The 26,590-nt window shown below is 36.2% G+C and overlaps 1 protein-coding gene across 2 annotated transcripts; it reads right to left on the bottom strand.

The window, feature by feature from the left end:
* Positions 1-228: 228 nt before the first annotated feature.
* Ap1ar (adaptor-related protein complex 1 associated regulatory protein) lies at positions 229-26,584 on the bottom strand. 2 transcript variants are annotated; one of them, XM_013023805.1, is made up of 10 exons: positions 26,474-26,584; positions 17,966-18,014; positions 16,430-16,456; positions 13,337-13,362; positions 10,194-10,290; positions 8,540-8,638; positions 6,554-6,609; positions 5,856-5,929; positions 4,813-4,941; positions 229-2,092 (listed from the first exon to the last, which is right to left on the bottom strand). In XM_013023805.1, exons 1-10 carry the CDS (start codon positions 26,548-26,550, stop codon positions 1,827-1,829), a joined length of 900 nt encoding a protein of 299 aa, XP_012879259.1. In that variant the 5' UTR covers positions 26,551-26,584; the 3' UTR covers positions 229-1,826. The 2 variants fall into 2 exon arrangements, with proteins under 2 accessions (XP_012879259.1, XP_012879260.1); XM_013023806.1 differs by lacking the exon at positions 8,540-8,638.
* Positions 26,585-26,590: the final 6 nt, after the last annotated feature.

The following is a 26,590-nucleotide window of genomic DNA, read 5'->3' on the forward strand; positions in this document are numbered from 1 at the left end:
GTCCCCAACACTTTACTTTATCAAGCCAATTTTCTAGTGTTTGATGAACACTAAAAAATGTCTATTTTTTAAAATAAACATAAGACAAAACATTAATCTTTTTCTTAGTAGTTAAAACACACTTTCAGGCTCAGTTCCATCTTTCTTTCCTTATTCACTTGTAAGATTTAATAAGTGTAAAGTCAGGAATCATGGTATCTGCATCTCTATTATCAAACAATGTATATCTTTTAAATGTAAAAATGTATTTATTCACAATCCTTGAGAAGTTACCATTCCTTCAGAAAATTCCTTATGAACAAAAAGCCAAGAAATATTACAAGAGTAACTTATGCCAAACCAAAAATATACATCTGATGTATATAAACCTTACAAAGCAGTAACACAGGCAATTTGAATAGAGTACCTTTAGAATATTTCCAATGACATAGCAACAATTTAAATTAGGTTAAGACAGATATAAATAACAGCATTACCTAATGTGTCATATTTACATACTGAAGTGTTGTTTTTGATTATATGAAATTTAAAATGGACAAAAAACCTATAGTTGTCATTGCCTAGCAGTTCAAATAGTGAAAGGGCCACATGATTTTTCCTAAATATAGCACGAACTTGAAGTTGCTATTAGATCTGGACCTTCCTATGGTTTGAGAACATGCACTGTCATTGTTGCAAGAGAAGGAAAGAAAGATACTAAGGAAAACCCCTGAACAGTTTGCTTGCTAAAAATCACACTCAATTCTTGGCTAAATCAAGGAAAGCTTTACAGGCTTGGGCTTTTATACTGATACATAAACTCTAAGAAAGTTAACTGTCCATCACAAAATGCAGTTTATATATATATATATACACACACACACACACACACAGACAGACAGACATACTTAATTCCATCCCAGGAAAGCACCTTGTACTACGAGGCAAAGGAAAACGTAATAAAATCAATGGAACCTTTCATACCAGAAAGGATTTTATTTTTAAATACCCGTATTACCTTTTAACGTTTTCCTTTCTTAAATCATTCAGATATGTTCTGTATAAAATCTAAGATCATTCACTGGAAGTATATAACTTAAAATAATGACAGCTAAAAACTTAAGAAATCAATTAAAAGTCAATATAGTGGCATGTAAAAAGAAAAACCTAAATCCATATATTTTCAAATATTATTTGTCATCACCACCCAGTTACAACGTTTAGTCTGAGAGCTTGTTTTATATTATCTTTTGGTAAGACTGAATCAACATCTTCACACTGGGATTAAGTAACAGGCATGGAAAGAAACTGATACTTGAGCATTTCTTTGTTTATCCAGATTAACTGTGCTATTATATAACAAAACACAAAGAAGTCACAGAAGTGAATAAAGCAGGAAAAGGGAAGATTAATCTAAGAACTTGACTAGCTATCCTGTGCCCCTGTCATATTTGAGAATTAACCAAAAGTACTTTTTAACATTTTCATAGTTATAAAATAATGATATAGGCTCAGCAGTAAAACATTCAAAACAAAATTAATGAAGATTTTAAAATATGTAAATATACAAGAGTAAACCAGTAGTGCTATAAAGAGTTAAAATTAATTTAATTAATAACATGACAGACCCATTAAACTGGTCTTGAAAAGCAGAAGGCAGATGATAAAATTGCACTTAATTCTGAAGCATTTCAGGTCTATCTTATCATCCCTATTCTTCTCTAATAAAATAAGCATGTACAACATGGTTTCGTACTTCTGCCTTACAAGGCTGAGCACACCATTTATACATTCCAGATGGTTTTTAACATTTGGTCATAACATAAATAGGATCATATAATTTTATCCTATCGAATCTGCTGATCTGCATCTGACTGTTTTATGCCGGAATCAGACAGTTCCAATACAGGATTCACAAATCCAGAATACTCAGAATTGCCATTATCATCCATTTCGGCACTAACAAAGTCATTCTCCCACTCTAGTCCGTTGGAATCGTCAGAGGCTGATGTAGGATTGCTTCCAGTCTTTTTGCTGCTATACTTGAGTGCAGCTCGGAGAATGTCTTCCTCTGTTCGGGTACGTTCTCTCATTGGAAGCATTCTATTCATTCCTACAATTTGAACAAAGTGTTTAAGAAAATAAGCATCAATAACCCCCCTGTATAGTGTTTATGCAATAAAAAACATATTAAAAAAGAAAATAAGAATCAAAGACAAAAAGCTCTGTTAAAAATTTGCCCATTTATATTATTGTTATTGCTATTGTTTTACTGGGTTTGATTTGTGAATTAAAGAGTCAGGTCTGGGGAGGCCTTCTGAAGGAAAAGTTGTAGAGTCTAATGCTGATGGATGCTTTAGCTCAGAAACTAACGCTCACCAAAGGGCAGTTCTGATGCAAAATCGATCATCTGAAGATGAAATTTCTGGAGTCACAAATCAAATAGAATGGATGTTAGTCGTCAACTGCTTTTAGTCTTACATGGCTAAGTCAATGTCTCTGCCGGGGTCCTTTCCTACCTATATAACAACTGCATTCCCCAAAGAATGACAACCACTACAATGATAGTGACAAAAGCACACACTTGCCCCACACTTCCTGGTTCCTATCACTATTGCATGCACTTCCAATATATCCATTAGGTCCTTGACAATGCTGTGAAGTTAAATACAGTACTAGAATCGACTCCATTTTAAAGATAAGGAAACTGGGGAAGAAAGGTTAAGTGATTTATATATGGTCACATAGCTACAAAGTGGTGGAGTAGAAATTTATTTTCAATGCTAGAGATGGAATGTAGGGCTTTGTGCATGCTTAGCAAGTCTCTTCTGACTAACACCTGAGCCCTGAATCAATTTGAATTGTCTGTCTTATTCCAAATTTTGTGTTCTCTAGTATTCTAACTACTACAACAGCACAGATATTTCTAGAAGAAACTGCTCTGGGTCTAATTTTGAGGAGAAATAATTGGCAAGAAGTAAGAGTGTCCAAAATCTTGGAAGAAAAAACAAAACAATGTCATTATATTAGAAGAAGGAGGGGAGAGAAGTTTCCATTTATAATTTCAATTTATAAGATTTGATTTGGTCATTTAAATAGGGATACAGGCAGACCCATTGCAACAATGAGATGCACAAGTCATTATGTCGAAAAACGAACTTTACAACTTTGGCCAGGGATGGGGGTGGGAGGGGTGGAAGGGTGGGAGATGGGAAGGGATGGGAAGGGGAAACAAAGGAGGAGGCAACAATGATTGATAAGAAATGTACTCATTATCTTGCCCATGTAATTGTAACCCCTCTATATGGTATTTTCACAATAAAAAAAAAGATTTGATTTTGGCTTATTATCAAAATTACTAAAATCTAGGATTGCCAAAGAGATTGTGAGAGTAATTATATAATCAATGACTTTTTTTCCTCATCCTAATGAATCGAATACCACAGTAAACAACCACAACAAAAAAAACCCCAAATGCCTGGATTACTGGTTTCTGTTACTCTTGAAAAATTAATTACAAAGATTCAACCCAGAAAAGCAAATTTTTTTAGATAAGAGACAATATAAAGGTATCAGCCAGATAGTAAAATTCTGTGGATTTATGTCTAAAGGAAGCTGGATTGCACATAATCCAATCAGCAAATTTCTACTAGGTAGAGGACTCTGTCCTCTATGGATTCTGCTAATAACTTGACTAACAGTCTAGGAAGTCATATTACCTATAAATATGTAGCATGCAATATGGATGAGAAAAGCAGTGATTACAGAAGATTTGCACAAGATCCTAGCATGAGGATAAGGTTCAACTCTGACGACTGGATCCAAACATGCACAAACGGAAGTACAGGACTGGGGAATGGTATTTAACTGAGAAGATCGAGGATAATTAATGTAATTTTTGATAAAGTTATTCAAGTTTTCTGTGTCTGTTATATTACTGACAAAACAAACGAGCAAGAATAGAGACTACTTAAGGTCTATTCCAACTCAAAATTCTATGATATACTTATTTTTCTTAAAGTTCTGTATTTTATACTTGAGTCTTTCTTAGATTGCCTATTTCTTAACATGACATTAAAACTTAGGCTTATTCAATGAGACAGCTTAACAAAATAAAACAATATTGGAGCTACAATTCTGAGTACTCAATGTATGTGTCATAGCCCATACTGTTTCATGTATTTAATCTGCAAAATATTCATTTGTTTTTCAAGTACTTATCTCTTTCTTTCCCTCTTCCTTCTTTTGTTTTCTGCAGTGCTAAAGAGCAAGCCTAGGGTCTCTTGCACACTAGCAAGTTCTCTATCACCAAGCTATATTCCCAGCTCTACTCAAATACTTCATGATTGCCTATGTGCTAAGCAATTTTTAGATTTTTAAATTAAAAAATTCCCTTAGGGTAGGATTATTCTCCCCTGTTTACAATAGACAAACTGTGGCTGAGATTAAATAAAATACTGTAGCTTGGAAGAAATGCAAGGCAAAAATGAAATTCATACCTGAGCAACAGCTTTTGTTGTACCAAAGAAACAATTAGATATCTAATTTGGAGTAAACCAAAAGCTAACTTATTTTTGCTTTTAAAGTCCCACAAGGGGCACTAATATTTTACTTTGTATCCAGGTAATTTCATGGACTAGAGTAAAGCTTACAGAAATGAACATTTTTTTCCCCAATCTCAAGAAACATGAAAACTGACCAACTTCATAAATATACTCTTTTTCAAGGCATTGCATCATTCAGTTTAAAGGATGTAAAATAGAGTAAGAAGATTTATATGAATCAACACAGAATAAACTTAACCTCTCAGTAAGATTGTGAATTAGAAAATACCTTCTTCATCTTCCCACTCTAGATCCAAGGATGTGCTGTCATCGTTCCCACTAGTTGATTTAGTTTTGGTCATTAAGTCACAGCTACTTTCTGTATTTGGTGTCAATACTGTGGCATCTGATGAGAGCCCTAAAATATACACCCAACACAATCAAATGTTGTTACCTGTGCTCTTTTACCACAAGTCATTTTCTTTTGCAATGATGTCTCTCTCAACATTACTATTATTTTAATCTTCAAAAGAAACCATTGTTGGAATTGTTCTCACTGTTTAAATATCTACTACAAAGTTGGACATCTTTCGTTTTTTTGGCTATCTAAACAAACCATCACACAAATTAAATTACTATAAGCTTTTCAAATAAGATGAACTCAAGATGTTTCTAATAGTTAATCATAAAGGAACACAAGAAACAAAACTAAAAGATAAAATACATAAAAAAGGCAGCCTACTTTCAAAAGGACCCCATATACATATAAAGGTTTTGACTTTTGAAATAATCATTTTAATCTTAATTAATTTTGTAGATCAATTTGTAAAGGAGTAAAAATTGTAAAAGAAGTACTTGGACTCCCTATGTTGATACACAGAATAGCCTGAGATTTTGCTCTACTCCAACTCCTTTTGAAAAAGGAAAGATGAAGCTGGGTGCTGGTGGCTTACACCTGTAATCCTAGCTACTCAGGAGGCTGAGATTTGAGGATCACAGTTCAAAGCCAGCTCAGGCAGATAAATCTGAGAGACTGTTATCTCCACTTAACCACCAAAAAGTGAGGCTGTGCCTCAAGAGATAGAGCACTATCTTTGAGTGAAAAAAACCCCAAAAAACCAAAAAAAAACCCCAAGGACAGCATCCAGGCCATGAGCTCTATTCTAAGACCAGCAAAAATAAAGAAGAGGTAGAATGCAATTAGCAACCAGTAAGTAACAAATTATCTAGCAATATAAACTTAAGGGTAAAAAGAGCCAGTATCTCCCAATTACCTGCTTAATGTGGCATAAAAAAACTGAAAATGTCCAGAGAATATTTTAGAAGACTTACTACTGCTTCGAAAAACTTCATACTGTGACTTTATATTTCTCAAACAAGATTCAAAGTCATCTTCTGGTCCTGAACTGCAAATAAGAGGAAGTGAACTTTAGTAGATGCAACAGAATGGGTACTAAGTGAGGATGCTTTGGTTTTTAAGGCCAATTTCCCAAATGTATTTCAGCAATACAAGGAGAATACTCTAATGAAAATAATCTACATTTTCTTTCTTTTTTTTTTTTTTGGGTCCGGTCATGGGCCTAAACTCTGGGCCTGGGCGCTGTCCCTCAGCTCTTCAGCTCCAGGTGAGCACTCTACACTTGAGCCACAGTGCCACTTCCAGTTTTCTGGTGGTTAATTGGAGATAAGAGTCTCACAGATTTTGCTGCCCAGGCTGGCTTTGAACCTCAAGTCTCAGATCTCAGCCTCATGAATAGCTAGGATTACAGGCATGAGCCACCAGCATCCAGCTCCAAACATTATCTTAAGAGAAACAATGTTATATATGTTTTGATCTGGGGATCAAACCCAGGACCTCATACTAAGCACATACTTTACCACTGCCCTACACTTCCAGCTCTAGAGAAGCAGTTAATTTTAGGAATAAGCAAACATGAATACATTTATAAACATGCTACAGTGAGAAGTCGTCTCCTTGGAAAGAGTATTTCCTATCACAAATAAAAAGGACAAGAAAAATCATTCTTTACCTCTGACAGTCTCCGTTGCTGGGAGGATGGTATCGCATCACTCTCTGCCTTTCTTGCTTTGGAAACACAATTTAATACAAAATCACTCTGCTGCAAAATCATATTTTTAAAAACCACTCATGCAATGCCAGCAAGTATTGTTTTTCTAGTTTCTAGAAACAAAAATTTAAAGTTATTCTGTAGAAGTCTTTTTCCTTAATTTATCACTACTCAATTCTATATCCTTACTTATGGGTAGAATTTTTCTCAGATCATCCGTGTGTAGTCCTTAAGTGCTTAGAACTTTCATAGTATTATGGAATCTTCATAAAAAAGCTTTTAAACAATCAATTTCCCTCTGTACTTGGAGTAATGGATTAGCATGAGAAAAGAGTTCCATTCTGTGTGAAATAACTAGTGATAAACAATGGATTCATAAGGCCAGGGACTGAGGTGGCTCAGATCTAGTAAAGTCCACTCATTATGTGAGATTCAGATAGGAAGCCCTATTGAAGTTGTGGCTTTGAATCACTAGTGTGTATCCTCATCATATGGCCTTTTTCTTCTGCTTCTTCATCTATAAATTGCAGATGGCTATATTACTACCTAGCAGATTGTGTTTCTATGAAAAGCAAATTAACTGGTACTTGTTTGTATGTTGGTGTGTTAGTTTATGTTGTATAGAATATGTGTTTCTATGGGAAGCATTTACTAAGTAGAGGAAAACTCAACTTAGAAAATCATTCAAATAGATGGTATATAGAATGCTTTTAGTTCTTCCAGACACATAGGGATTATAAAACAAGTGCCTATAAGATGCCCTCAAAATACTTTAGTTTCACAGAAAGCATAATGTCATTTTAACTTTTTTACTCTTTTAGAATATACTAAAAATTTAATGAAATATTTTCTTATATAATTTCATCTGAAGCCCTCTATTTCCACAAAAAAAGAAAGTGAGACAGAGAAGACACAGTACACACAAAAACTATATGACAGTGTGAAAAATGATTTTTCAGAACCTCTAAGTTTTAGGATGTGACATGATTTTATACTACTTTAACTAAAGTATTAAGTCCACACAATTAAGATATAGAAGAAAATACTAAGCAGAACAGTGACTAGGCCCTCTTGAGCCTAAACTTTGGCTCTACCTGCATTAGCTGTAGGTTCTCAAGAAAGTTACTTAACTATCTGTTCCTTAAGTTTCCTTCCCATCAATTAAACAGGGATTGAAAATATCACATTTCTCCTAAGATGCTGTGAGAATTAAACACAAATGAAATACTTCAGTTTGTGACACTTAGCCAGTGCTTGTTAAGTATCTGTTATTTACAATCTCCAGGCACTGCATTATGACATATTCCCATACAGCATGGTAAGATACTGTAAATCTGATGCCCTTCCTGAAAATAAGCCAAAAACTTCTCAAGACCTCAGTCTCAATCTCCCAAAGGCAAGGCAGTAAAGATAAAAGGAAACAGTATCCCTATGAAGCGAAAACATTATAGCTTATCTGATTCTAAAAGAAATTCTAGCAGTTCAAGAATTATTTAAATTAGGGGCTGGGAAGGTGGCTCAGTGGCAGAGCGCTTGCCTTGCATGCATGAGGCCCTGGGTTCGATTCCTCAGCACCACATAAGCAAAAAAAAAAAAAAAAGAATTATTTAAATTATATTTCAAGACTAGTTTTGAAAAGTTTTCCCTCTAAAAGCACAATTATTTTTTTCCAAAAGAATACTGCAATTTGAAGCATTAAAAGTCACTTTAGGATAAGCAAAAATGAGCTCTGCTAACTGAAACCATCAAACAGCATTCAGTTTCAAGCATGTACTTTTAAGTGATTACAAGCAGTTCAAGACTGACTGACCTAAGAATTTATGCATAAATACATGTTGATAAAGAAGAGGCCAGTGATTCTAAGGGGGAAAAAGTCCCAACTTGGATTTGTCAGAGAAAATAAGGAGAAAAGCAACTCTAGTGTGTGTTGGGGTCTTTTCCCCTCACCTCCAAGAGCTTTCGCTGCTTTGCTGCCCTGGCTGCTTCACGCTGTGCAGCGTATGAAGCTTCCTCTTCTAGTCTTAACTTCTCTTCTTGTAAGGCTAACTGTGCATGAACAAAACGATAAGGATTAACAAAAATCAGAACCTGTCTGACTGCTCTACAAACAAAATGTTTTGATTTACAAAAGAAAAATAAATCATTAAAAATAATTGATTTCTACAAAGCATTTCAGAATGGATATTTTCATGATTGCCCATTTCATTTCATAACTGAGATTCTATGAGACGTTACAGAATTCTTTAGAAAGTCAGTGGTAAAACAATAGCATCTAATTTGTAACAACACAAGCTTATTTCTCTTGAAGTGCAATAATCTTCATTTCCAATGATCATTCCAACATCTATTACCCTCTTCCATGATTTTGCCCTTTCTTATGGAAGGTCCTTAATGTTAAGGCCAATTACATTGTCTACCAGGTGAACTAAGTGTTCACAAGTCTCCCTCTCTCATTCAAGTGACTTTGATGCCCCATATGTCTCCTTCATTTTCTATTAAACACTCAAAAATTACTTTCTTTTTTTTATTGTGAAAATACTGTACAGAGGGGTTACAATTACATGGGCAAGATAATGAGTACATTTCTTATCAAGCATTGTAGTCTCCTCCTTTGTTTCCCTTTCCCATCCCTTCCCATCCTCCCCCTGCCCTCAAAAATTACTTTCTACTTTAACATCTTGACATTCAAAACAGCATATATACCTGCCTTAGTGGTAGGTATTTCATATTACATCTAAATTAAGAAAAAACAAGTATCAGCTCATTTTTTAGTTTAGATAATAACAGCTTCTATTGTATAACTTAATGTATTTGAAATCCTAACTGGTACCAAACTGTCTTTCTGTGCAGTCCTAGAGATTAAACCCATGGCCTTATACATACCAGGTAAGGTAAGCTTTCTATCACTGATCTACAACACCCAGTTCTTCTTATTAATATCATCATCATCATGTTTGGTGGTACTGGGGTTTGAATTCAGGGCTTCACTCCTGCTTGGCTTGCTTGCTCAGCTAGTACACTACCCATATAAACCATGCACTATTTTATTTGAAACTAAGTACTAATCACTACATAGCTCAGGCTGCCCTTCAACTTGGTAAGTACCCCAGACTGGCCTTGAACTTGGAATCTTCCTGCTTCTATCACCCAAGTGCTAGATTATAGGCAAATACTACTACAGCCAGATCAGCCTGCTCAATAAACTGTTTTTTATGTATTGATTCTATTTAGTTTAGTGTTAGCAAAACTATAATTACAGGCTATTTCTAAAAATACATTACATAAGTATGGCTCTTGTGATTTGTTAAAAGTACTTGGATTACTGAAAACAAATAAACCCAAGACAAAAACAGAAACTTAAACACTACTTATTGTGAAACAGTTTAACAAATTAAAGTTGATTTTAAACACAAAGATACATTTGGCATCAAATGGTCTCTGATAAATGAAATCAAACTAAAAAATTTTAATAGGCTGGAATATAGTTTTTACTTTGAAATTACTTATATATATAAATATAGGTCCAATGACTTTATGTCATGTATTATTTAATGAAAACTCTCTCCTATTAATTAGGCTTTATGATAACAAGATTATGTACCTCCTTTTGGATTTTCTTATCAAGATCTCTCTGCTTTTCAGCAATGGAATCATAATGCCTCTCTCGCAGATCAACAATTTCTTCCTCAGTAAGAGGCCTAGAGAAAAACAGGAGGGAACATAGAAAAAAAAAAGTGATAAAACAGAATCCAAACAAAACACTTGGAAAGTCAGAGAAATTCTGAAATCTTACTATTAAAAATGTATTAAAACAACCTAATACTACAACTTAAGAGTTAAAAAGTCTACATTTGAATACTATACTTACTATACTGGAGTATATCAGATGAACAAGAGAATACAATACTATTATTATTTAGCACTATAGCCACTTTTTAAAAGAAATGTGAACTTCACTTACCTTCTATATAAGTCCTACTCAAGCCATCAAACCTACAGTTTGAACTATACCCCAAAATATCCACCATGAAATATAAAACTTACACATCCTGATTTCTTAACCCTTGTATTATCCTGTTCAATCACTGGCCTCCTGAAGCCCTTGATCTCTCTCCCTTCCAGTAGGGAGGGAGACGATTTCTTTACATGTGAGCCTTATCATTTGTCTGAAGTATTTTCTCACCAATACTCTTCTTCCTGGACCCCTACCACGTGACCATATTCGACAGTTTATTGACCTCTGGCTCTGGATCAGTTTCATGGGTAGCCCTTTCTGCTGTGGGGTGCTGGAGAAAACCCATTATCATCTGTCTGTCAGCCCATAGCAATTGTCCTTATACCTACATGAAGTCCCTCTCATATCCTGTACTAAGTCTTCACAAACTTGTTTATTATTTTTCTATTTTTTACTACTGAAAAGATCATTTCACCTCACTTGTATCCTCTCACTTATTTATGTATACTCTATTATTCTCTCCAACGTCTAGAGAGGTAGTGTACTTTAACCTGCCTGACATTGCACTAACTCTGGATGTACTCATTACTAATGCCACTCAACTCTTAACTACAGAGTTCTTGCTCCATTAGTGAACACTTCTTTTGTCTGTTTTCATCTCCCTTCTATGTGAAAAAAGGAGAGAAGAAATGAAGACACACTTTCATCTGACTTTCTTTTTTTCTCTTTCAGTCCAGTTTCCTGCAATTCATCAACAGCTTTTATGTTATCAAATACAGCAAACAATTTCAAGTCTATATTACCTCCGTTTCATGGGACACAGTTGATCAGTCCCTCCAGTGCCCATCCAGCTGTTTTCCCCTGCATTCTCATTTGTTCCCTTAGCAAACTCTCCTGGCTCTTTCATCTACTACATCTTGGCCATTTTCAGAGGATTTGTTGTCTGTCTATTCAATTCTCATACCACATTCCAACTACTTTTACTTCCATCTCTCCCCAGTGCTGGACCTGGACATGTTTGTTGTTGTTTTTCCATGGTAGCACAGATCATACTCAGGGCCTAGTAGCATGCTCAGCTATTTTACCACTGCTTTACTACTTAGTTACATCAACATAGTTGATAGTGGTAATTACTATGGTTAACTATGGTTAACTAGCCGTATACAAAGCAATGTTTCCTACTTTTGTTTTCCTCTCAAACTTCTGGCTCAGATTTGAGGTTTTTTTTTTTTTTGTATAATTTAAAATGATGCTGGGCATGATGGTAATGTGCCTGTAATATTAGCTCTTAGGAAGCTGAGGCAGAAAGATTGTGTATTCAAAACCAGACTAAGCTGTAACTCACTCTGAAGTCAACCTGGGCCCTGCCCCCCCCCCAAAAAAAATCAAAGCAACAATTTTAAATATTCACTTCATTAAGTTTTGGCAATTATATATATTTAAACAATCTCAACTCAAAGCAAAATATGGAATATTTCTATCATTCTAGGTAGTTTCTTTGCTCTCCTGTCACTTTGCATATGCTACTCCTTCTGTTTGGAATGTTCCATGCCTAATCAATTCTTCAGGGATCACCCCAGGTATGACACACCTCAACATTCACTTTCGGCATAGAACTGCTAGCATTTCCTAGGATGCTCTGTAACTGCTATTCTTTTGCTTTTCCTACCTTAAACTCTCATCTCCAGGATCTATCTTCCAGAATAGGCTGTTCTTTCTACTTGTGTAAAGACCATGTTTATTTTTGTGGTGTTAGGAATCAAATTCATGGCCTCAAGCCCAAAGTCTCAAGCATGCACAGTAAGCACTCTACCAATGAGCTATATTCTGAGAAAAGTCTGACTTGCCCAGGATGGTCTTGAATAAACCTCCACCCTACTGGTACCCACCCTACTGGTACAAGTCTGTTTTTTTTTAGTCTCAGTATCTAGCACAAGAGCTAGCACAGGGGAATTGCTTGATAAATAATTTTAAGACTATATGCTCAAAATATGAAACGTATGAAACTATTCTTTTGATATTACTAGCTTTTATTTTGTTTTGGTGGTTCTGGGGTTTAAAGTTAAGGCCTTGTACTTGCTAAGCTGGTGCTCTACTGCTTTAGCTTTTTTGATGGTATTTTTTTGGGGGGGGGGGTCCGGTCGTGGGGCCTGAACTTGGCCTGAATGCTGGGCTAGCGCTCTACCACTTGAGCCACAGCGCCACTTCTGGCTTTTTTATTTTTCTGCTTATGTGGTGCTGAGGAATTGAACACAGGGCCTCATGCATGCAAGGCAAGCGCTCTACCACTGAGCCACCTTCCCAGCCCTATTTGATGGTACTTTAAACAGAGACTTTAGTAAATTTTTTTAGTAAACTTTTCTGCTAAGGTTAGCCTCAAACTGAGATATTCCAGAAGCACTGAGCTTCCCGAGTAGCTGAGAATTACAATCCTGAGTCATTGGTGCTCAGATTTGTTATAGTTACTTTTGAAGTTCTAAAAATCTTTTGATTAGTATATCACAAAGAAGCATATAAAAAAAGGAATGGGTTAAAATTAAACTAAAAGGAAATGTATTTATCAATAATATTAATAAAATGAAAAATTATTTACAATATGAAGGCATTCTTATACATTTTTAAATGTTCAAAACTATCGGAGAAATGTATTATTTACCTCAGTTTTATAGAAAGAGAAAAGGTTCAGAAACAAACTGTTTAATGACTCAAAGTAAGCAAATACTAATTCTTAGTAGCTTCTTCTACATCATTTTTTGGTAAATTTTCTGTTGTTCTTTTAGAAGCCTTACCTATGACTGCTTCCTGGGCTCTCCCCCTGTACAAAAATTAATTAAACAATTAAAGAATTTTCAAGAGCAGCATTCTATTTAAGGCAAGGTATTAGAATTTACATTTTATCTGATTGTTTACTTACCAATTTTTTTGTCACTATAAACAAATTTCACATTAAAAATACTTGAAACAAAAAAAAATCCTTTAAAACTGTACTATTTTTCCAAAGGAAGACAGTAGTTTACTATTACCTGAATTAGCTAACAACTCTTTGCTGAATATTTGTTAGCTTTCTTTCTAACCAATGCGTAACAATGAACAGCAGATGAACTTGTACAGGCAAGCTGTAGTAGGACAGCATATTCCCTATGCCCTCACCACTTACAGCGGATTCTTGTTAGTCACATTTCCCATCTGTAAAGCCACCTCTTGTGAAAATATATTTGTAATCTCCAAGTCAATATTCCTACACTTTCTTGGTCATTTGAGCAACCTATAAGTTGTACACTTTTAACAATGTACATTCCCAGCTGAGGTAAAACAAGTGTCACATTGTCTTTTCTCAACTATCATAATGAATAGGTGACATTTATATCTAGTGCCACATTTCTTGCTTTTTTTTTGTCATTTAATTGCTCCTGGTTTCACTGTCGAAAATGATCCTTAAATGTAGTGCTTAGGGGCTGTCTGGCTGTCTATTCCTGAAGTATAGGAGGTGTGATGTGCCTTACAGACAAAATATGTCAGATAAACTCATTTAGGCAGAGTTAGTGCTGGTGGCAGCAAGTCCATTTAATAAATCAACAATGTATGTTAAATATAGTTTTTAAAGCAAAAAATACACATAAAATATAATTATATAATAGTTGGGAAATGACAATATAACCAGAGCTTCAAGAATTTTATTTTCCCTATGACAAAGTATTCACTAATTTAGCACTCATGGACACTTTAAGGAACATAATCACAGCAAATAACGGTAATTGATTGTTTTAGTTTTCTTTCAAAGTGCTACAAAATTACAAACTAATTTGCACTTATAAACATTTAAACTGTTCAGGTCTGAATTAAAAATGTATAACTAAGTTAACCACAGGAATAAAATGCTAATGGTCAATTTAGAAAATAGCTCAAAAAAAATAGAATGACACTGATATAACACAAAATGTACAAGATAGGAAAGACTGGTTGGTAAAAACAAGACCAAACTGTCATTAGGTCTTCAACCACGAAATAAGTGATAGACTAGGAAAACACTTGAAGACCACAAGTTCTTCTGAGAAGCAACATGTCAAGATACATTATGATGCTGTCAGCTTTGAAACCGTTGTTTCCAATGTGTATTTACAAAGCTCATAAAACAAATGACATGGCGATGGAAGTGACCTTGAGGAAGAGAAGGAAACTTGTGATTTATAAAACTATGGCTGTTGCTTTGATGGGAAAACAAAAGGTCAAGAATTTCTAAGGCTAAGATTCCCTTTTATCGCACCTAGCATTGTCCTATGCACAGAGTGGGTGCTTGAGTTTGTTGTGGGTTTTGGTCTGTTTTTTTTTTTTTTTAATTTGTAAACTGGTAAATTTTGTGTTTATCTTTAAGGCTATGTGTAAAACTTTTATAAAACATTTTAAAAATTAAAAATTATAGAAAAAAAGAATTTCCTAAACGATGACACTGTTCTGATTCAGGATTTTTTTTTTTTTTTGAGACAGATTGTTGTTTTGTAGGCTAGGCTGACCTCAATCTCTCCATGTAGCCCAGCCTGGATTTTAACTGACTTTCCTCCAGTGTTTACCTTCTGGTCTTGATTTTACAGGCATATACATCACAACTGGCCACAAATATATATTATTTTAAAAAAAGAATTTATACCTAAATTTATTTGAGAAATGCTGAACTGAGCAGGTTTAAAAATGTTTGTTTGCAAGGTGGCATTGGTGGCTCATGCCGGTAATCTCTGATACTGAGAATCAAGGTTCAAAGCTTGCCTGGGCAAAAAATTCTATAAGACTCTTATTTCCAGGTAACCAGAAAAAAGCCAGAACTGGAGCTGTGGCTTAAGTGGTATAGCACCAGTCTTGAAAAAGCCAAGTAAAAACACAAGACCCTAAGTTTAAGTCCCAGTAATGGCTCCAAAAACAAAACAAAAACTTTGGTTTTGATTGTTGTTTTATAACAACTTTTCTTAGATCTTTTAATATGCTAATTTATACTCTCACACTAGTATTCTATACATATTATAGGAAATGGTGAATTTGAAAATAATTCAACTTTTGGGTTGGGAAGGTGGCTCAGTGGTAGAGCGCTTGCCTTGCATGCATGAGGCCCTGGGTTCAATTCTTAGCACCACATAAGCAAAAAGAAAAAAGCTGGAAGTGGCACTGTGGCTCAAGTGGTAGAGCTCTAGCCTTGAGCTGAAGAGCTGAGGGACACTGCCCAGGCCCAGAGTTCAGGCCCCACGACCGGAACCCCCCCCAAAAAAAATAATTCAACTTTTATAAAAAAAAGGTTTTATATATTTCCTCTTATTTCTAAGGGAAAAGGCAAAAAAGAAGCTTGAGCTTTTAGCTAGTCTAATTCTAGAGATGTGCAAAGAAGGCCCCCAGGATGGTAAGACATTTGCATCAACTCACACAATTAGTTTAAGGTAAATGGAAACAGCATACAAACTAAAGCTCTCCTAACTATGCCTGTCATAATATATACACTTCACCAAGTCTAAAGTGTACTTATTAATCTTACAGTTGACTAAGTTTTAGATGAAAGCTGAGATACACAAAGTCGGGTTAAATTAGAAATTGATTGTACAATGAGCCATAATTTCTTCCTCAGAAAGGTTCCATACTGGATTGTTCCTGAGGGAAAGAGATTAGAAAATCCCTATTTGAAATTCAATTCTAGAGAATTAAAAAACTTTTGTGTGCATATGTATGTGTGTATGCACAGTATATATTGGAAAACTGTATTCTTGCTAATACAAAATGATAGATACAGAAGAGATGAAAAAGTAAACGTAAAATTTTCAAAACAATTTTAAAAAATAAAAGTAATGGTTAGAACAAATGCAATCATTAACCATAAATGAATTCTGTATTATGGAAATACTTACTTCATCACTTTCTACTAGATTCTCAAACTGAAAGAAGAAGAAAGCTAAGTGTTAGAAGGCATATTTGTCTAAGATACATCTCACAAGAAATTGTTACTTTTTCATGTTAAGAATAACTTATTTTTATGTGTAAAAGATACTTAAGACAACTACTTTATATGTATCAGCACATCTGATATATTCAACAGTCCTATAAAATAGTCAAGGTAAATACACACTATTTGTATTTATGATTTAAATAAAAAACATAATTACAGCAGAAATTGTATCAGAAATTTTCACCTGGATTGAATATTTCATTAGGTATTTTAAACCCACACTACCAGAATAATCTTCAGATGAACAAATTATTTTATGTCATAAAAAGAAAAATATTTAAGAAATAAGGGCTAAAAAGACATCTAAGAGAGGGTAGTCATTGTTCCCAAACAAAATGCCTTTCTAGAGACAGGAATGCAAATAATTTATTACAGAATGATAAACACTATTATATCAAATGACTTGCTGGGACTCATTACTATTAAAATATTTGCCTTGTACATATACAAATATGGATAAGTAACACTTAAAAGAAGAAAAACTGTTTTATTGCAAATATTGTTTTGCTTAAAGATTATGGGAAGGGCTGGGAAAGTGGCTCAGTGGTAGAGCGCTTGCCTTGCATGCATGAGGCCCTGGGTTCAATTCCTTAGCACCACATAAGCAAAAAGAAAAAAAGCCGGAAGTGGCACTGTGGCTCAAGTGGTAGAGCGCTAGCCTTGAGCTGAAGAGTTGAGGGATAGCGCCCAGGCCCAGAATTCAGGCCCCACCACCGGACCCCCCTTTCCCCCCAAAAAAAGATTATGGGAAAACAATGAACTCAAAATTTAGATTTAAGGGAATAATAAAGCTATTCAAAATTAACTTTTTTATTAGTTTGTGATTTAAAAACAAGAACTAATTCTTAGTTCACGTTTCCTCATTTAATATGGAAATCAGTGAAGTAGCATTCAATATTTATATCCAGGTAGTTCTGGAACAGAACTAACTTCTGTCACTTAAGGTATGTATTGCATAGCTCAATTTCTTCACTTGTCTAAGCCTCTAGCTTTCCATCTATATAACAGGTAACACCCACCTGTTTGAGCTGTAGCAAAAACTGTGTGTGGTGGCATTCCTTAACTGTATGGCAAGGGGCTGGTACACAGCAGACAGTACTGCCTGAGCGAATGGTAATATTCATTGTTTCACACAGAAAGAAAAAGCAACTTCATTCTCTGCGAGACGCTTCAAGTCTATTTGCTATTTTGATTCTGTTATACCTTTCTACTCATGTCTGGGGCACCACCCTTGAGTCTGTAGAACCACTGCCTTAAGTGAGACATTTCTGACAGATGAGTACCTTCTGAGCTGCGTAGGATAAACCAAAATCAAATCTGCAAACTTCACTTTCTCTTCATTAGAACCATTACTAGTGAAACTAAACATTCGCAGTCCTTTCTATCTTAAAATCCCTTCTGCTCTCTTTAATCCCATAAAATTCATTACGCTACTTACCTCTATTGTTAAGTGCTCACCTCTAGAGCATGTTCTAAAGTATTTGGATCTGGGAAGAAAATCAGAACACAACATTAAAAACCAAAACTAACTCAAAGTGAATATGATGCCAAATTTTCTCAAGAGCAGCTTTAATCCTCTAATATATAATTATCATATACTTGCACAAAGTAAATTTATCTAGAGTTTTAAATAGTTTTTTAAGTTTTACTGTTAAGTCAATGATATTTTTTATTGGTAGTAATACTTATTAAACTTCTAAAAAATAATTTATCTCAGCAACTATTGTTCTTTTCCCTGAAGAACCTGCCTCTGATCAATCTAGGTTTCAGCTTAGTGACTAACATAAGTGAAGGATGAGCAAAGTTCAGTCCCCCAGACTGAATTTGATTTTTCCAGAGCTATGAAGAAACCAGAGAGAGACACAATGTCCCCCAAAAGCTCTAGGGAACTGCCGGGGACTATGCTTCTAGACAATCTTCAATGACAGGAATAAAAATCAACTAAATGAGTTAGTGGACAGAATCATCTCAAAGGACCATTTCCATCCCTACCCTGTAACATATCTAACTATAATAAGTAAGCTTTTTTCAATATATATCTAATAATCGAACAGTTAAACAACCTTTAGATCTTCCTCTTCCTTAGCTCATCTTTCCTCCATGTTTAATTGATCATAGATCTATAGTTGAAAACTCTGCTGTTCAGATTCCAATATAACACAGCTTGAGCCCCAACTGCACTCCTATAATATGTAGCAGTACTCAGAAAAGCCTTGGTGCATTTTTTATTACAAAAAATTTACTTTGTAATATCTACAAAATATTTGTTATTTTTTTCCTAAGCGACTATTTTTCAGAAAGTTTCAGTAAATATCAAGAGTAAACAACTTTGGTCAACTTCAAAAGAAAATTTAGTATACTATTTTAAATCACAACTGCTGAAGAATCTTAATAGCCAGCCTACTTTTTAGACTCATCCTATTTTTAGCATGTAAGTGGGTCGTAGCGTACAAAGTTCCCCAAGTCTACTTTAAAGAACATTATATAGAGTAAATAATTACAAAGCAATTTTAAGTTTTTTTTTCCAGTGTCAAATATAAATGCTTCTAAGTGAAAATAGCTAAAAACCACCATTTGAGGCTTTTATATTCTTAACATTTGACTACAGCTACTGAATCAGAAGGTAATTTCATCTACAATGATAACACAATTCTTCTAGAAAATGCAAAGTTCATATAGACCTGAGATTCGTGAAAGTATGGCTATTGCAGCCATCACAGAAATAATGCAAGAAAATGGCACCATAAATTGAAAGTGATTTCTCTCCCTCATTCCTGGAATATAATAGCAACTCATTATTATAGACTGCTGGACATCTCTGGTAGCTCAACTAGGAAAGGAAAAAAAAAAAAGAAGAAAGAAGAAAAGATATGCAATACTAAACCTGACACCAATGACAGATTCAAGTAAAGCCGTCATTCTCATATTTTGGTACAAAACAATCACTTTGTCAAAAAAGATTACTCATCTTCACCCTCAGGCTGGCTCAGAGCCAGGGTGCTATATTCCTTCTACTTTATTTACTATTTATCTATCATTGGGGCAATAATATCAAGTTTTAACTGTCAGTGCTGGTATCCGATAGGACAAATTACTTTCTTCAGAATTTGAGAACTGGGTAATCAAGTTCCAGAAAAATCCCACTAGGATCTTAATTGGAATTATGCTGAATTTCTAATCAAAAGTAAAATTTTAAGCACTGTATGCTTTTTCATTATGAACATGGTCCCTCCATTTATTTAGAATTGTTCTCAAACTTGTTCTGGGATTACACACCTATTCTTGATTTATTCCTACATTATTTATTATTATATATTCCTGGATTATTCCTAGATAAAAATAATAGTAAATCATTTATAAATACATATTATCTAGTCACTGCTGGTAAGTAGCAACATAATAAAGTTTAATGAAATATTAGATAACATTTTACACTACTAGGTTGGAAAAATGACCTAAGACAAAATTTAGTATAAAGGATGGAACAATGGAAACCCATTACTAGTGAAATTATGAATTTGTATAAAGCAAAGTGTGTGGTGCCAGTACCGGTGCCTGAACTCAAGGTCTCACATTCTCACTTGGCTTTTATCCATTTGAACCACAAGTCCTCTTCTGGAATTTTGCTGGCTAATTGGAAATAACTTTTCTTCCCCAAGCTGGCTTTCAACTGCAATCCTCAGATACCAGCCTCCTGAATAGTTAGGATTACATGTGTAAGCCAACAGAACCTATTAACATTTTCAAGTATATTTGAAGATGTGCATACACTTGTGCCTGAAATTCTATTCCAAGATATACACACCAACAAATCTTTTACACATATATAGCAAGACATTTATTTGAATCCTAACTGAAGTTGTAACTGCAAAGCAGATTACAATTATGATTGCTAATTTATAATTGTAATTAACTACATTTACAAATTATTGTTATCTCTGGAAATAATAGAAATGCCTATCAATAGGAAATGCATAAATAATGGTCTAGTCATACAAAACTACTCAGGAACAGAGATGAGTGCACAAACTGGTAGTACATCTACAAAAATGTGGAAGTTTGAAGAAACATTTAAGAGTCACTATCTTAGCTAAGTGTGGCATTTGTAATCCTGTCTCCTGGAAGGATCATGTTTCAAGGCTAGCCAGAGAATGGGGGAAAAGTTTGCAAGATTTTAATCTCAACCAATAAAAAGTGGGACTCAGTGGTGCTGTGGGATAGGTGGGAAATATGAGAATCTCAGTTGAGATCGGCCCAGGCATAAATTCAAGACCTTTCTCAAAACATAACAAAAGTAAAAGGGGTAAGATATAACTCAAGTGGTGGAAAATGGCAATTGTAAGCTTAAATCCAACTAATGCAAAAAAGGGACTAAAAATTATCCTGTACATCCACAGGATCATAATCAATGTTTACTGTATTTCAAGAAATTATAAAGGACTATAAAGACCCTTCTAGTCTCCAATGTAGGGAGTAAAACAGCCTGAGAAGCTGCTCTGCCGAGTGCCAGACCACAGGAGTCCTAGAGAAGTGAGTGGAGATAAATGTATAAAGTATATGTATGAATAATATATGCAATCAAATTTGAGGCTGGATAAAAAAATGATAGCTTGGATTACAGTGGCATCTGTGAGATAAGTGTATGGATTAAAGAACTATGTAAAAGTCATCTTGTTTGGGGATGGACTGGAAAATGAGAGATGATAGCAGTGTCAGAATCCCAATGGAGATATAATAGGAAAGAAGCAGCAACGAAGAGAAATATAATGTGGCCAAGTCCAGGAATAAGAGTTCCAGGAGTGAAAGGGTAATGAATATGGAGGCTAGAAGAATCATTATCAGTGTAAGAATCAGTATCACCCCGAGCTAGGATGTTAGAAAATGGTTAAGATCACTTCCTATGTGTACTTTCAACAAACCAGCAGTCCTGTGCCCTGGAGGTGGAGGTGAAAAACAAAGGGGTAAAAACTAAACATTATACTTGAGAGTGCATGTTCAGCTACATAACTAATGAAAGTTGAACCGTTGAAATTGAAGCTTCAAAAGCAATGACTTCAAAAGAAGTGCATTTCTCCCTTTTTCTTGTTTAGAGCTCTCCAGTCATCCAAGGACACTCATTTACCTGTTCCCCAGAGCTGTCTCTAAATGAAGTGGGTTTCAGTACATCCATTCTACTACCACTGATATGAAAAGATACTAGAAAGGGGGCAATGAGAGGTTAAGGTAGGTTGTTGGAAGGTAATACTGTGAATGATGGCAGTATGTAAAGGAATTTGGAAGAGTTTAAAAGTAGTATGGCACAGGCCAGGTGTAGTGCTTCATACCTGTAATCCCAGCTACTTGGAAGACAGGCAGACACTGGAGGTAACATGGTTCAAATCAAGCCCAGGCAAAGTTAACAAGACTCTATTTCAAAAATAGGCACAAAACTGGACATAGTTGTGCATGCCTATAATTCCAGTAGGCAGCCTGTGGTCCCAAGCTGGCAAAGGCAAAAAAAAAGTCCCTACATGAAGAAAATACCTAAGATAGCAAAGACATGTGGTGTAGCTCAAGTAACAGAGCATCTCCTGTGCAAGAGCTAGGCTCTCAAACTCAAGTTCCACCAAACAAAGTAAGAATTAAAGAAAAACCAAAAAAACAAAACGTAGAGACTTTGGCATACCTATTTACTTATTGTACCATCAAGGCAGATATCAAAATAATCTGTTGTTAAGGATAAAATCAATTTGTCAAAAACTTTCTACCTGGGCTGGGAAGTGGCTCAGTGGTAGAGCGCTTGCCTTGCATTGCCTGAGGCCCTGGGTTCGATTCCTCGGCACCACATAAGCAAAAAGAAAAAAGCCGGAAGTGGCGCTGTGGCAAAAGTGGTAGAGCGCTAGCCTTGAGGTGAAGAGCTGAGGGACAGCACCCAGGCCCAGAGTTCAGGCCCCACGACCGGACCCAAAAAAAAACTTTCTACCTTTCTCCTATTACTTTGGATAGTAGATAAATATTTTTCAAGTAAAAATTAAAAAACCTTAAACTTTTAAACATTTCCACAATGGCACTGTTCTCTTCAAATGCTTCTGGATCACATCTGGTAAAATATAGTAAGAAAGTTTCTGTTTGACACTATAAATAAATGATGAGATGCCAAGGTAAATTGCTCCAAAGTCTATTAAAAATTAAAAGCTTCCCAGGTCTAATTTTGTTTCTTGAACAAAAGACTGGTAAGGTTATAAATCAGGTACTTGTCAAAAACGATTACAAAGATAATAGACACATTGTTTTTCAATTGGTATTAAATATTTCAGTAGAGGTTTAGCCATTTAAACTGGAAGGGCCCCAAATCAACAGACTCCTCAGGCAGGGACAGCAGTGACACAGGTGATACAGGTCATAGTTAATTTTGACAAGGCCACCAAATGCCCAGATACCTGGTTAAAAGTTATTCTGGGAACATTTTCAAGAATGCTTTGGACTGGCAGCCTGCCTTCTTTAATGTGCGGGGCATCATCCAACCTGCTGGAGGCTGGACCAGGAGAAAGGTAGAAAAAGACTGCCTCACTGCTCCAGTTGAGTGAGGCCTTGGCTGTCTTCTGCCCATGGGTTAGGGCTTAAGACCACTAGCTTTTCTGGGTCTTCATTTAGAGACACAGCATCTATCTAGATATAGCAGACATATCTAGACAGAGGCACAGCTTTGACAGAGACACATATCTTCTACTGAGTCTGCTTCTCTGGAGGACCCTGACTAATATAACTGGTAAGAGTAAAAATATTTACTGCTTAATTAGCCTTTTCTCAATAAAGACCAAGAAGCATGGATTCTCAGGAAGATTATTTTAATTTCTTAGGATGGCAAAGTTTAAGGCAGAAGTACAGAGAAAGGAAAGGGGTTTAGAGTGTATAAAGACAGAATGAATAGAACATACGTAAAAATCTTTTTTAGGCAGATCTGAAGTGAAAGGTAAGTGCATATGAGATTTGGAAGTGTTAGTAGTTGAAATAACAAAATGGATGAAATTTTGAAGAAGTAGATAGTATATGTGTGAAAGGGATTAAAGACAAAAAATCCAATATTTAACAAACATATAAAGTAAGGATAAGTAGGAAAGGAACAAAACAAAAAGATAAAAGTGGTGCAAGTGCACCAGTTACCAAAAAAAGAAAAAAAAGAAAGAATATAGCTTACCACACAGGACAGTCTCAAGCTGTTGAGATACAGTCATAAGATTGTTCAGTAACACAAAGTATGAGATAGATCACAGAAAGGGAGAGAGGAGAGAGGAAGGGAGGGGGGAGAGAAGGGGAAAAGAGGAAAAAGGAAGAGGGAGAGGATATGGAATGGGGGAAGGGAGGGAGTAAGGGAGGGATAGAGAGAGAGGACAGAGAAAGAGAGAGAGATAGAGAGAGAGAGAGGAAGAGAGAGAGAATGTATAAGTGCACAGCCACACAGAATAAAGAACCATGAGCTATTACTGGTTAAGGTAAGGGCTTTGATTTCAGAGAGACCTGGGCTGGATTTTTCAGCTCTACTATCTTGGGCAAGTTAAACTTTCTAAGCTTCAGTTTTCAATCTGTAATGTGTCTATAGATTAAACAGCATTAACCTAAAAATCCAAAATGGTCCAAAATCTTAAATCTTTTTGAACCAATGTGATGCTACAATTGGGAAGTTCCAATTTGTCTTCATGTGACAAGTTAAAGTCAACATACAGAAGAATTTGGGGGCAGCCTGGGCAACACAGGAAGAAACAAATGACAACAAAATATATACATGCACTTGATTAATTTCAGGTTATGGTTTAGAAACAGTATATAAAATATGGCAGTTTCATGTTTTGTTTTGGTTCCATCTCAAGATATATCATTATGTGCATAAAGAATTTCAAAATGCTAAAATAAAATGCCAGATCTGAAACACATCTAGCCTTATGCATTTCAGATATGGGATACTCAATTGGTGATAGTACTTACTTCTTTATAGGGTGTGGTAGGGATTAAATGAATAATGTATTTATTGTAGTGCCCGGCACACAGGAAGTAACTAAATGTTGGTAGCTGTTATTAAAGCCATTTTTACTGGAAAAGGAAAGAAAATCCTTGTAAACTGCTGCCTGAGGACACTCAGCTGATGTTGAAAAAAGGTCAACAACTACTAAATGCCGAGAAAGATAAAAATATGGTTTAAAAAATTGTGTGTCAGTACTGGGGCTTGGGTGTTGTCTTTTAACTTTTTCATTCAAGGTTGGTGTTGTACCACTTGAGATACAGCTCTACCTCTGGCTTTTTAGTGGTAAATTGGAGATAAGAGTCTCAAAGACCCTTCCTGACTTAGCTGGCTTTGAACTACATTCTTCAGATCTCAGCCTCCTGAGTAGCTAGGATTATAATCATGAGGCACAGATACCTGGCTTGATTATACTTTTATATAAAACTATAGCATATACTGACTGGAACAATTGTTCCAGTAGCTCAGTAGAAATACAGGAATTAAAATACAACCTAACAAAATATAATTTGGGCCTTCCATTTAAGAAAAAAACAAACTACACAAAAGACTTCCACTAATGCCCAGAGAAACAGAGCTGACCAGCAGATGGAGCCCTCTGGAATATCTTGGTAAGCAAAACCCTATTGTAAAGGATAACTCACTAAGGTATCTAAATTTTGTTTCTTAAACCTCCTAATTTTATTTCTAAAGATTTATTTCAATCACCAAATAATGTTTCAAATAATAAGGTTTCCAAAATATTTCAACAGCGAAGTTTTGATAAATTAACAGACAACTCTATTCTAGTATTTAAACATATTAGAATGCTCTCATCTTTTTTGGTAGTTCTTGCTTTCAGATCAGACTGTGTAGAGTGATCTGATTTTGAGATACTCTTGGGAAAGCTGCAAGGGTAAGAAATGGAGTCTTGGAATATAAGGCAACCCGGTGGAGTCCAGCGTAAAGCCTTAAGGAAGCCCAAATTGCCCTATTTTCTGTTTTGCAGTAATTGCAGTGTGACACATAAAACCAAGTGAAAAGCTTGAGCTCACCCCTAAACTTTCTCACTCTTGGAAGTACCCGAAGGTTACTATCTAGCTCTGTGCCTAAAGAAAAGCAAACCTACTGGGTGACTTAAAAAAATAGCAACTAGACACTCATTTCTACCTGCGGACAGGATAGTGGCTAAAAATGTTAAGACTGAACAGGAAGGTAATCAGAAGATTTGGGTAAGGAAACTGTCAAACACCCTCTTAATTCATTCGTTTCATACGTTTATGAGTTTAAATTAACAGGACGGATATGGACCTGAGGTCCAGATGGGCTTTGGTTGCTTGAGCTAATTAAAGTGTACTGGCAGCAATCACGCATTGACGGCCTCTCCAAATTGTAAAAATAAATAGATACGGGGGGAAAAAAATCATATTCTACTCTTCTGGTTATCAGCACCCTAAACATGGAAATGCGACTTCTACTTAAAAAAAAAAAATCCACCTTAAGACGATCAACTTTGGAACCAGGAAATCACTTGCTGATGGGGGTCAAGGACCAGATCCACATCCAGGGACAGGGGCTGGTCCAGAACCCCCAGAGCTCAGGGTCGGGTGTGGGGGGTGGGGTGGGGGGGAGGCTGTGGAAGAAGCCAGGAGCGCGGGGTGGGGAGGGCGCCGCCGGGGACGCCCCCTGGTGACAGGTGGCCGGTCGGGAAGGGGACCTGCTGGGGGGCAGCAGGAGCCGCACCCCGTGCCCTCCTCCTTCAGGTCTCCCCGCTCGCCCCCCCCTCCCGGGAGGCCCGGAGCCAGCCTCCCGACCCGGGCCTCCGTCACCCCAGGCCAGAAGCTCCCCCCTGGGAAGACGCTGGGGGGTGGGGTGGGGAGGAGACGGTAACGCGGGGAAGGGGTTCCTTGGCCCCGCGAGGGCCCGGGTTGGAGGAGCCGGCGGGGCTGGGCCCGAACCCCCGCTCCTTACCCTCCGCCTACTCGCGGCAGCCGCCCCGCTTCCTTGCGGAGCCGGCCGAAGCACTGCGTCCAGCAACAGTTCCCCATCGCATGCCGCCCGGCCGCCGCCGCCGCTCCGCCGCCGCCC

The sequence above is a fragment of the Dipodomys ordii genome, unplaced genomic scaffold (assembly GCF_000151885.1).
Source record: "Dipodomys ordii isolate 6190 unplaced genomic scaffold, Dord_2.0 Scaffold70, whole genome shotgun sequence".
NCBI classification, from domain to species: domain Eukaryota; kingdom Metazoa; phylum Chordata; class Mammalia; order Rodentia; family Heteromyidae; genus Dipodomys; species Dipodomys ordii.

Coding starts and splice junctions, on each gene's coding strand:
- Ap1ar (XM_013023805.1), bottom strand. CDS start 26,550: ATGGGGAACTGTTGCTGGACGCAGTGCTTCGGCCGGCTCCGCAAGGAA. Junction 10,291..13,336: donor AGCCCAGGAAGCAGTCATAG/GTAAGGCTTCTA, acceptor GTTTTTCTCTAG/GCCTCTTACTGAGGAAGAAA. Junction 2,093..4,812: donor AGAGTGGGAAGATGAAGAAG/GTATTTTCTAAT, acceptor TTCAAATTGTAG/GAATGAATAGAATGCTTCCA.